The following is an 11981-nucleotide window of genomic DNA, read 5'->3' as shown; positions in this document are numbered from 1 at the left end:
AGGTTTCTCCCGGGTGCAACACACCTGAATGCAATAAGGGCCTCGTTACTTGGCTTGTTTCCAAGTTTGACGATCACGTCAACGTCAGATTGAGGCGTGCAGAAGCTGGGGAGAGAGCGAAAACGTGCAGGACACCAAACCTCGGGCCTGTAATTGGGGAACCCTGCCCTAATTCAAAGCTCGGCTTTTCGATTTAACTGTGTAGTTATATTTACAACATAAACGATCCATGACAAATGTTACATCGGAACTTATATGAATTTACAACAATAACATTTGGGAATAAGAACGAGACACAACGCCTGCAAAAAAATCCACATTGGGAAAAAAAAAGATAGCATTTGGGGGGAAAAGTTTCAAGAAAACATGGTATTTGAAAAAAAACCGATGTGATTTTCTAAATATATTGTAGAACTCGTTTCAATCGCATAGCCGCATTACCTTAATAACCTGGTTTGATTTAAAAGTTTTTGGTTCCGAAGTAGACAGCGGACTGTTTTGCTTGTGGGACCACCGCTTATAGTAGTTTGGCTCCCTCTCGTGGCGGGTTTAGGTAATTGGTGCACCTGTGGGAAACACCTTCACCGTTCACTGTTTTCCATACAACTTTTCTTTACACTTCCTTTCTTAAACTTTTAAAACTCGAATAGTTTGAGAGACACAACCACAGGACCTTGAAGATATAAGAAAAAAACAAAACTCACGTGATTGAAACAAGGTCTTGAAAGCAAGGTCAAGCTGAACTTTATTTTCATCGACAACTCTGAACATTATAAAAATAAATAGATGATTCACAGTCAGTGGATCATAATACAAACTGTTATCAAAATCATGTATCGGCCAGAATGAAGAATTAAACACATGCATAATCACCATTCCATGAACTTATACATGTTCTGAATACTCGTCGCCAACAAAATCTGTGGGGGGGGGTTTTTCTGTCATGACTGCTTGAGAGGATATAAAATCACCCTTAGAATTAGACCGCTATGCAAAGTTGACTATGCTTCTGACAAGTTTTCAATGATGGCTTGATCTGAAATGTGCTCAGTGACTGTCCTCTTCATCCAACCCGTGTTTCTCAATGTAGCGTCTGGAAGAGAGAAAGCAGAATCAACGGTGTTTAACTTTATAATGCAGAGTCATTCAGATCACTTCAACCATAAACTGCAGGACGGGACACAAACACATCAACATGAAAGAGGAGGCTCTGATTCTGAGCACCAGCGAATCAGCCGCAGAGCGATTCGCTCTACATATTTTGTCGTCAGGACTGTGAGTGAGGCCGAAATAAACGTTGAGTTTTTGTTACTTTTTAAATAGAAATATCAGGACCAGGCTGGGAAAAAATACAGGAAGATTAATACGTGTTCACACCATTTTAATTGACTTGGGCTCTTCGTCGCTCATTCATTTGTCAAAGCAGGTGTCACTTTTCTGAATATATTTGTACATTTCATAGTTTCGGGGTTGTAATCATTTTAAAAACAGAATCTACTGCAGTCCCTCCCAGCTGCTTTTTGTGGTTCGATGATGCCTGAAACAGGGAAATATTAAGTTTCAAGTTCTGGATATAAATATAATAAAGTGTTTTTCTTAATTTTATTTGGTAAAAAATTTACAAAAGTCTCAATGATTTCACAATTGTTCATATTGAAGGTTTTATCTAATCGCATATTTCTATGTTTATTCATTATATTTCAATTTAAGCTCAAGAGAAAGTTGCTGGTTACGATCTTGAAATCTGCCACATGGTTTGATTTATTCCTTCATTTTAAGCATCCAGGTACTCTTGTACTGGTAATTTAATTCTTGATTTTTAGGCGATCTGTGGTTATTCTTTTCACTTTAATTGATTCAATTAAAAATAAAACACAATCCATTTATTTTTTAATATAATTTCAGGTTAAATAGCTCATTCTGGATTTCAGTCTGTGAGCTCTGAATGTCTTTTTTTTTTTTACATAAAACTGCTTGTTTGCTGCTTTGCTACCGAGTCGTGTGAGTGTCGAGCAACAGCCACGACCCGGGAAACATATTCAAAGCCGATCTCAGATGAAATGAATACTGCATGACTGTTGGTTTGTAAACAGCAGCAGGATAACGAGGCTCCGGCTGCTCTGAGGCGTCCGATTAGCATGAACCTGGCGGAGGTGGTTCATCATGAAGGATCCAGACACACTTGAGTTGCATTCGGGTGATTAAAAACAATGCTACGTGTTCTTATTTGTGTGAAATATATTTGCATCCTTGTAAATAAACCTTTTCTTGTCAACAGATTATGTGTAGGGACTTAAAAATAATTTAAAAAAGCAAAACGTACCTTCGTGCAAAGTTATACAGAGCTTCTTTTCTTTCTTGAAGAGACAAATGCCTGTCAGCTGGTGATTTCCCAAAAGATTTGGCAGCAGACTATGGAAGATGGGAAAACGTCAATTAGTTAAAAAAAACAAAACAGTATTTAAATACATAATAATATGTTACACTGATAACTTAAAGTGTCCCTGAAATGTTTATCATATTTCATCTTTAGAAAGAAGAATAAATATGCTTTCGAAAGGTATATAACATTCCCAGATAAAAGTCCGAATTCCGACCCTTTTAATTGACTTTACATGATGCAGCAGACGACGGTATATTTGCGGGCCATAAATGTGAGCCGCCTGAGCTAGACCGGATATGACGTACGAGGGGTTATATGTCCCAGCCAAAACAACATCAGCTGATTGAAGAATGGAGGGGTTTGGCGATACAGAAGCACCTAGGAGCGATGTTAGCGAAGATTTAAGTGACGTATCGTTGGTTTTGGACGAAGATGAAGGAGAGGAATCATCGGAGGAAGAATTAGAAGAAAATCAAGGCGTTCAACCATACATGTTTGAGCCGTGAGTACATATTGTGTGTGACCGGGTATTTACCCGTGAGTACATATTGTGCGTGACCGGGTATTTACCCGTGTGCACATATTGTGCGTGACCGGGTATTTACCCGTGTGCACATATTGTGTGTGACCGGGTATTTACCCGTGTGCACATATTGTGCGTGACCGGGTATTTACCCGTGTGCACATATTGTGCGTGACCGGGTATTTACCCGTGTGCACATATTGTGCGTGACCGGGTATTTACCCGTGTGCACATATTGTGCGTGACCGGGTATTTACCCTTGTGTCAGAGTGGGTGTTTTGCAAAGTTTATTGGTCTATTTGTCTTAAGTTTTAGCAGGTTTTAAAAAGACTTACTGAAGGTTGGGTTTAAAAATCCGTTAAAAAGCCATTTAAAAATGGTGGGGACAGAACCAGGTTTCAGGATACGTTTCCTCTTCACAGCAAAACCAAGTGACTCTCGGATTGCGGGTGCTGTTTCGTAACAGTCATCTGTGAAATGTTGACTGCAGAGATAGGAGGCCTCTGTTGGTGTCCAGTTGGAGCGAGTGCGCTGCACTTGTTTTGTCCATAATCTCCTCAAAGTTTGATCTTTTGGGAATTTATGGACACTTACAGACGGACTGGGCATTTGGGAACACCCAGCCGCAACACAACGCTTAGGCATGGCTCTAAAAAACTGCTAAATAACGCGATAATGCAGAGCACATGTAAACAAGACGCTACGATCAGCTGTTGTGGGCGGAAGTAAATAACTCCTCATACGTCACAGCGCAAAACTACGGCAAGTTGGGAAAACTAGGTCAGATTCACAGGGCGGGAGATTTAAAGGCATATTTAGACGTTCGGCGCTCAAGAGCAAGATAGTGGTGTGATTGTCATTGGTGTGTCATATATCATTCGAAAGGGGGAAAATAATGCTAAATACTGGTGTATTTTAATAGAATTATTTCAGGGACACTTTAAGTCAATACATTAGATTCTTCAGCAACAGTACATGCTCACTTCTGGGAGATACTTTGATCCTCTTTAACATTATGACCACTGACTGACGAAGTGAATGAGACTATTTTATTTAAAAAAAATAAAAATTTAAGCGTGTGTGATAAGAGTCAAGTTGTAATGGAGAGACAAGCTTCTCTAAAACCACAGCTCAAGTGTCAAGCTTGAGGAACCGTCAGTTCTGTCAATCTATTTGAACGTCACTTTGACAGACAAAACTTCCCATCAAAAGTGCACCAGGGAAAACATTCCCAAGTCAAGATGTGCTTGGACGTTCGCAATGTTTGTGGCGGGTTGTCAAAATGTTATCGCTCCATTAAGTAAAGTTTGTTTTGTGTGTAAAGGAAATGAGAACAAGTGAGTCTTGCTGATCCCAGGCCACCTCAGTAACTCCTTATGCCGCTGCAGTGTGAAAGTGCAAGAAGCTGGTTGACTACAACTCAGGTTTGTGGAAGCAGGTCACAATTTAAAGTGAAAAGTAATCCAGCATTAGTGCCTGAAAGCACAGAAGCTTAAAAAGTTATGCAAGTGTTGAGACGCCACACTGAGTCTGGATAAAGCATCTCAACTCCCCAACAAAAAAATACACATAATTACAGTAAATACTCCCAAAACAAAGTGCAACTGATAAGTTTTCGCTTTTAGAAAGCTGAGACTTGTGGAACCTTTAAGGTTGTAGCAGAATCAGGAGAGTAGGAGCTCGTTCTCGAAGCCCCAAACGCCGACGTCCCCGTCGCTTCAAATCCAGCCTCCTCTTTGTTCTCCAGCAGATTTGTGATGGTTGTGTCAACACAGTTGGTCTTTGCTGTGAAGTGAAGAAAATGAGGGGAAACACGACGAAAACGATTAGTTAAAAGGCATTTTAAGCAAATCTCGTCCAGCGTGTTTGGATGTGAACACGTTTTTTTGTACCTAAATCCTTTGTGATGACACTCAGTGGGACATGAGGGAGCACGTCCTTCACCTGCTGAGCCATTCGAGCAATCCTGCGATCATCTGTGCCCAGACTCTGGACCATGAATCCCAAACCAATAGATCCAGATGTGACATCTAGACAACACAACAAAGGAGTGAGATCAGTTTAAGCAATACACAAATTAAAGCACAATCTGCTACGGATGGTGAAATCTAAAATCTCTTTACTGGTTGATGTCTGTGGGACAGTATGTCTTTTCCTCTTGATGTGCTCTGCTTTGTCGGCTTTAGTGATCTTCGTGGAGACCAAACCCAGTTCGCCAGCCAGCACCTCGAGGAGAAGAAATCCGTGAGCAACTTGGAAAACAACAACTCGCTGCAGGAACACAACGTTAAAGGCTCGTGACTGGAAATACTTTACTCTGTTATAATGTTTTCACCATTAGAATCATACAAAAAATAACACCGCGGCACATCTGGCGGCATCTTTGGGGACATTTATTTGTAAAGTGGTAGAGGAGTAGTCTACATCGATTCACCAATTGTTTATTTTGTTTGTTTTAACTCGTGGATGGTTGGTTCAGCCGTACTTTTATCTCAATCATGTCTGGTGTTTTAATACATTTTAGCTGTGGAGAAAGAAGTCTATTTATGCTGAGATCAACCTTTTGAAAGACAAAAAGTCCTTAAACTGTGATAAATCCACCGAGCTGGCCAACACTGTTCTTACCTCCTGGACTTTGTTGGCAAACTCCTGCGTCGACTCCCCGTCTTGTCTGGATACAGGTGGGAGCCAACTGGAATGAAAATAAGAAAGCAAATACCGAGTTTAAAAAAAAATAAAATAAAAAAAAAAAGCAGAAGAAATTTCAGTTCCAGCAGCAGAAATGTGAAAAAAATCACCAGGGGACCAGATCAAAAATCGAGTCTGCAAATATAAGCCAAAACCCTTGAAATGAATCTTGACTAATCAGCATCACAGACGAGAGCCGACGAGCCCAAATGATTACTTGTCGTCCAGCCAAGTATTTCACCAGCTTTGGTTTTGGTTTACATATTGCAAGATTTACAATCGGGGGGGGGGGGGCAACTAAAAGAGAGGAATAATGACAAATTATTTACTACCTTACAAGATACACTGTACACGGAACAAAGAATGTCCACAAGAGCTCCGTTAACCAGCTGGACTCTGGCGTGCTCTGTGAACGAGGAAAGACACCACAGTCAACGTCAACGCTGTTTACATGTTTACATGTCACACTGAAACCATGTCACACTGAAACCATGTCACACAACCGAGGAGGCTTGGTTACATAATACGCAGAAACACATTTCACCCGAACTGAGTGCATCTATCGAATGTAACGTGAAGCTATATTACCAAGGAAATCAAAGGTCTGGTCACCCGTAAGGCCACAGGTTGGATGGATTCGGTCAGTGAGAAAGGCCAAGAACTGAAAGAAGAACACATTCAGGGTGTTATGTTGTTCAGTCTGGACAACGGAAAGAACAAAGTTTACCATTTTTTTTTAAAGCACATAAAAACCATGTTTCCATAAATTCCATCATATTTACAATTTTTCTTTTTCTTTTAATTTATTCTCAATTCCTTAATTCCTTTAAGTAACAGAAGCATGGTGGTTCTCTCTCCTCCCACCTTTTCTTGCTCTGCTTGTGTTTCTTAAAAGACAAGCCAGTACTCCTGGATGACCTCGCATTAACGATAGGAATGAATCAATTTTGCAACAGTTTTCATTGCCTTTAACTAATTTCCCTCCAACTCCAGAGGGAAATTATCGGTGAGAATCAGCCGCCAAAGTAATTCATCTCTATCTCAAGGTGTGGTGAAAGAGGAAAGATCATTTGTGGCTGGCTTCATTAATTCGCGGCTTCACTTCACAACCAAAGTCAGTGGCGTGACGCCAAAACTGTGTCAACCCGCAAAAACGGAGAAATCCCCAGCAGCTGCCGCTCAACGACTAATGTTCTTGATTACTGCGAAGGACGTCCATCAGAAAGCGAAGAGTTGCTGGCAACAGTGGCTCTTGGCTTTTGCAGCAGCAGGTCAGTCTTCCAGGTAATGCCGCCCCAACGGTTCCTCCACACAGTCCACGAGTGTGCTCCCCTCAACCAGAAGGCCGAGAGCGTGACCCCGGCTCAAACGGGAGTGTTTGGACTTGCCTGAACTTGAGCAGGCCGGCACGGCCGTTTGTGGTGTCCTCTTCGGGAAACAGCAGCAAGGGCGCGGTGCCTTCGGTGGCGCAGTACCGCTGCAGAGACTCTCCTATGGCGCCGTGTCCGGCGGCTGAGTGGACCTCCATGAAGCCCCGCGCCCAACACACGAAGCCTGTGGAACCTTCCAACTGGGGCTGGGGCAGCGCAGAGAAAGAACAAGTGTATCTGAGGCACGATGGCTGGAAGTAACAGTAAAGTATAAAACATAGACAGACACACATGACGCTGCCGTCCACCAGTGTCCACATTGGAGTCACTGCTGCAGTCAGTGGTTCAGATACAAAGCTGACGTGTAACAATGTAGCACAAAGTTTGTTTGAAACAAATGTAACTTTGTTTCTCGACATACTTTAAATGTCAAAAATATTTCTGCTGAAATGACACAAAAACTGTGCTTTTAACAAGCTTTTTAAAATTTTTAAACACGTTTGATGAGTCTGAAATAAAAAGATCAAGACATCAAGGTTAGAGTCATCCCATAAAAAAAAAAAAAAAAAACAACCAGTGTCCCCATTCAAAGTTCCTCCAAATGATGAGAGAAACACGATGATGCCATAATGAAGATTGTTGATGGGTATGCCAGGATCAGCAGTCACACCTGCGTCTGCAGCTTCACTCATTTTAATCAGAGACGACAGAGACGCACACCACATCTGGCACAAAGTGTGTGTAAAACATGAAGTACTCACCAACTCTCATTTGTCAATACATTTCTAGTGGACGTTTTGGTCTGTGGGGTATAAGCCCAGTTGCACAGATATCCATACAAGCGTCGTCGTCATCATAACACTGGATTAAAAGTGAGGAGTGTGAAATATTCATTCAACAGTGTTGACGCAGACCGAGGTGGCAGCTACTCATGCTGAGTGGTGCAACGAGCATGTGGCAATCTTTCTAAGCCTTGCGCAGTGCAGCAGAGTTCCAGCAAGGACAAAGGGTAAAGTGAGGGACTCACAGTATTACAGGCAGTCAGGAGGTTGATTATGTTGTGGTCGAACTCTGTCACGTGGTTGCATACGAAGAGTTTGGTGTTCTTGTCTCGGGAGCGGGGGTTCCTCTGTCGTACGTGCATCCCCAGGACGGAGCACATGACTCTCACGATAAACCTGAAAAGTGAGAGGGGAGAGGTGTGGACGTAAACGCCATGCAGCTTAACAATTACAGCCAAGGTACACATCCTAATAACATCACACCGTTGTCCAACCTAATGTGCAATACACATCTGTCACTGTTGGTTCAATAAACTCTCCCAAGGGTTAAATCCTGTTTACAGGCTTTACAGCTTATTTATACACATTAATGCCATTAATACAAATGTAAATGTTCAGTAATGACCTTTATTTACCACAAAACTGACAGAGCAATGCATCATCCTGGCATACTGACCAGCGATTTGCCGTAATTAGAAGTTATGAGGTTGTGAAATGTAAAGCAGTGATAAACTGCGACAGAAACCAGGGCCAAGGGTCAACTCCCTTTAATGGGATTATGATAGCAAATGGTAACTTGTATTAGCATGAACAGCCACTGTTTCTCTGAGATTTCTCATACTATTTGAAACTCAATTATAATGGGTACCCTGATCATTATTAATGAATGCAACTATTGCTGCAGCAACTGATGCTATGATGACAAAGGAGATTAGTGCCATACTTGCCTTCGAACAAAACTTTCCGGAAGTGCACAGCTGACCAGGAACACATGGACACCGACGAAAATCCGTATTAACATCAAACAGATGCCAACTGGAAAGTAAATCAGCAGGAGCAGAAGAATAACGGCATCTTTAGGAAACCTGTGCAGAGAAACACAATGGTGGTCATGATTGAGGGGGTAAACCAACACATATATACATATGAGCTGAAATGTGCCTATTTCAAATATTTCATAAGCTGATCCAGCGTCGGAAGCAACGCATGAGGCATGGAAAGGATTAACTGTAATGTACAGTCATTTCATCTGTAGGGTAAACAGGGTACGGTCAGAAGAGGGTAAAATATCCAACGAGAGAGTTCCCCGAGTAAGAATACAAGAGGTCAGAGAATGACCACAGTGGTTAGAGATGGCTCAACGTGGCGAGTCTGGATTTAGGCAGCTACATTCAGAAAGTCACCTCAGAAGGAAGGAAAAACCCTCAAAGCACGGACCGATCCTGCCATAGATCAATGGCTCGGACTACTCCGAGTGTTGTCAACTAGTGCTGAACCACAAGTTAGTTTTTTTTATCAATAGTTGCAAAATATTCATCCTAAGAGACTGACTGCACTGTGAAAATTGACATTGTGAAGCACTGTGCATTCATACAAACGTACTCTTATTGTCAACATTGTCTACTTGAGTGCTTGTATTTAGCAAAAGTCATACTTGCGGAGATTATTGCATATACACCTGATATCATGCAGGCCCTGTACTCTCATTAGTAACAACTGAGCGTGGGTCCAAACCAAAAGTCGACGTGAATACTGTTGCTGACCATGCCCTGTCTGTGCAAGGATGTCAAACTCAGGTTGGGAGGGCCAAGCCCTGCATGTTTTCCATGTTTCCCTGCTTCAACACAGCTGACTGCAGTGAGCAGCTCGTTATCAGGCGTTCTGTTGAACTCAGCGATGGCAACCATCATGACATTAAGATGTGTTGAAGAAGGGAGACAGAGAAAACATACAGGGCCCGGCCCTCCAGGACCTGAGTTTGACACCCCTGGTTTATCGCCACAGCGGATGATCCTCCAAATCCTGCTTCCAGCAGGATATTGGCAAATAAAAACAATCATGTCACACTGGTTTTCTGAGCACGACAATGACTTCATAACAAATGTAAATATCAGCGGAGAGCCTTGGGGAGGTGATACAACAGGACAGTCATGTTAAAAAGGTGCAGCGGGCAAATCTGCAGAGGATGGATGGTGTGTTCAAGTCAATATAGAGTCAAATCTCAGAAGATCTGGTCATTAAAAGCAAAGTGTGCCTAATGTGGTCAGTGAGTGCATATCATGAACAACTAATAATACTAGTCCTCTAGTAAGAATGAGATTGCGAAACAAACTATCGTTGTAACTGTAAACACCTCTCCTTAATTGTACATCAATGTGAATGAAGATGGTTTTGTGGATTTAGTTCATTTAAATAATAACCTACACCATCCAGTATGTCATTATATTAGATTGCACTATAAATAATCAAACCTATTAATCTGAAAAAAGTGGCAATAGTTCCCTCATAAATAGTTGCGCACGTGAAATCCTAGCTCTGACAGAGAAATTGGTTCATAATTACAACATTTAAAATAGTAACTAACATCTGTTTGAAACAGCAGGTGAAATAATGAAGCAGTACAGAAACATACAGTCGAGGTTGTGTTGCGATTTCTCGATGTCTCATGGGAATCACAAAGGATGCAGCTTTCAGTTCTAAGTAAAGTGTATTGGGGCATGAAGTAACCTATATGAAGAGATGTGAACATTGACCCTACTTTTATGCTATTTATAAATGATCAACTACAACATTTTGAGACTTTAAAGGTTATACTACATGTATGTTTCTATTGTTTAGTTACATATACTGTATAGTGATAAAAATGAAGCATATCCAGCCTGGGAGATCCCAAGTTAATGTATTTGTATCCAATAATAAGTCCACAATAACATATTTGTACACAATACTATTGGCCACCTGAGGTAAAAGTGAGCATATACAAACACCCAGCTCCTGCAAACGACTGAAAACTACCGTATCAAAATGCAGAACCTCAGTCAGGAAAACATCTCCAACACTCATAACAAATGCAGTCCCCTTGTCACCGACAACTTTCGTTTTTCTCATTTATATACGTGTCACCCATAGGCCTGCAAGAAAAACGTCACTATTGATTCAAACAAAGGCCTTATTTTGCCCTGTCGGTTAAATATGGACCATTAAGCAGTATTTGATGAAAAGTAATTTCTATCATGTGAATCTGTGGGTAATAATCAAATCGTTCATGTCACCTACAAGTCTGAGACCTTCTTTTCTGGGCATGAAAAGGTGAAAAACAACTTAGTTATTATCAGTCTGGTGAACTGCTAAATAATGAAATTAGCTGTTAAATACGATATACATGTTCAACGTTAGCATCATAACGTTTTCGCTAAAGGTCTTGTGTTCAAATAATTTCAGTTGAGACACCTCTAGTACATTAGCTAACTAACAGCCGACAAATGTTATGCACTAAATCGATTTATTGAAGCTCAGTCTCCCAGAAAGGACTGCTAACGCAGCTGTGGCTAATTAGCACTAGCCTCTGGTTAACAACAGCAAAGCTCGGCGTTAGCTCGATGCTAACTGACTTACCGACGAAAGTCAAACATGTCTTCAATCCCCCGAGTCTCCATGTCTGCCGCTAGGAATTCAGCTTCAGCCCGAGATATAAACTAGTCATAACGTTCACGGCGCCACTGTCGTCATGACGCGATAATTAACTGATCTACGGTTCCTCCTGTGTGAGATTTGTGGTGGGACACGTTAGCTTTAGCAACAGATGTGTGCTAGCTGTGTGCTAACAGCGAACGGTGCTCGGCTCGCTGGCCTTTTCCGGAAGCAACGACGTACTTTCCGGAAACACTCTTCTGCAGTAAAAACATAAGCAAGCGTTGATGTACTTACAGTATTTGTTCAATAAGTCAGGCTGTGCACATTTTTTGCCCCAAAACACAACACAAAATCATTATTATTATTATTATTGTTGTTGTTGTTGTTTTTGTTATTGTTATTGTTATTGTTGTTGTTATTATTATACGGAGGAAATCAGTCCAAATGTAATCTATATTTCAAAGTATTATGAAAATCTTGCTTTTGTCTCATAAAGAATGATGTGCAATACTATAGTCTGTGTTTCAAGAATGACCTGTGACATTTTCTCTTCATGCAAGAATAGTGTAATAAAATTGTCCTCAATTTTTTTTAAATCGCTT

General features: G+C 41.2%; 1 protein-coding gene across 1 annotated transcript; it reads right to left on the bottom strand.

Annotated features, from left to right (window-relative positions):
• Positions 1 to 708: 708 nt before the first annotated feature.
• aup1 (AUP1 lipid droplet regulating VLDL assembly factor) lies at positions 709 to 11566 on the bottom strand. Its single transcript, XM_080502238.1, has 12 exons — positions 11362 to 11566; positions 8694 to 8831; positions 7992 to 8142; positions 6983 to 7170; positions 6183 to 6255; positions 5927 to 6000; positions 5532 to 5598; positions 5030 to 5132; positions 4799 to 4936; positions 4552 to 4691; positions 2324 to 2412; positions 709 to 1093 (listed from the first exon to the last, which is right to left on the bottom strand). Exons 1-12 carry the CDS (start codon positions 11400 to 11402, stop codon positions 1048 to 1050), a joined length of 1248 nt encoding a protein of 415 aa, XP_080358364.1. The 5' UTR covers positions 11403 to 11566; the 3' UTR covers positions 709 to 1047.
• Between the last annotated feature and the right edge of the window lie 415 nt (positions 11567 to 11981).

The sequence above is a fragment of the Blennius ocellaris genome, assembly GCF_963422515.1.
Source record: "Blennius ocellaris genome assembly, chromosome: 9".
NCBI lineage: Eukaryota > Metazoa > Chordata > Actinopteri > Blenniiformes > Blenniidae > Blennius > Blennius ocellaris.
This window is presented reverse-complemented; position numbering and strand designations above follow the sequence as displayed.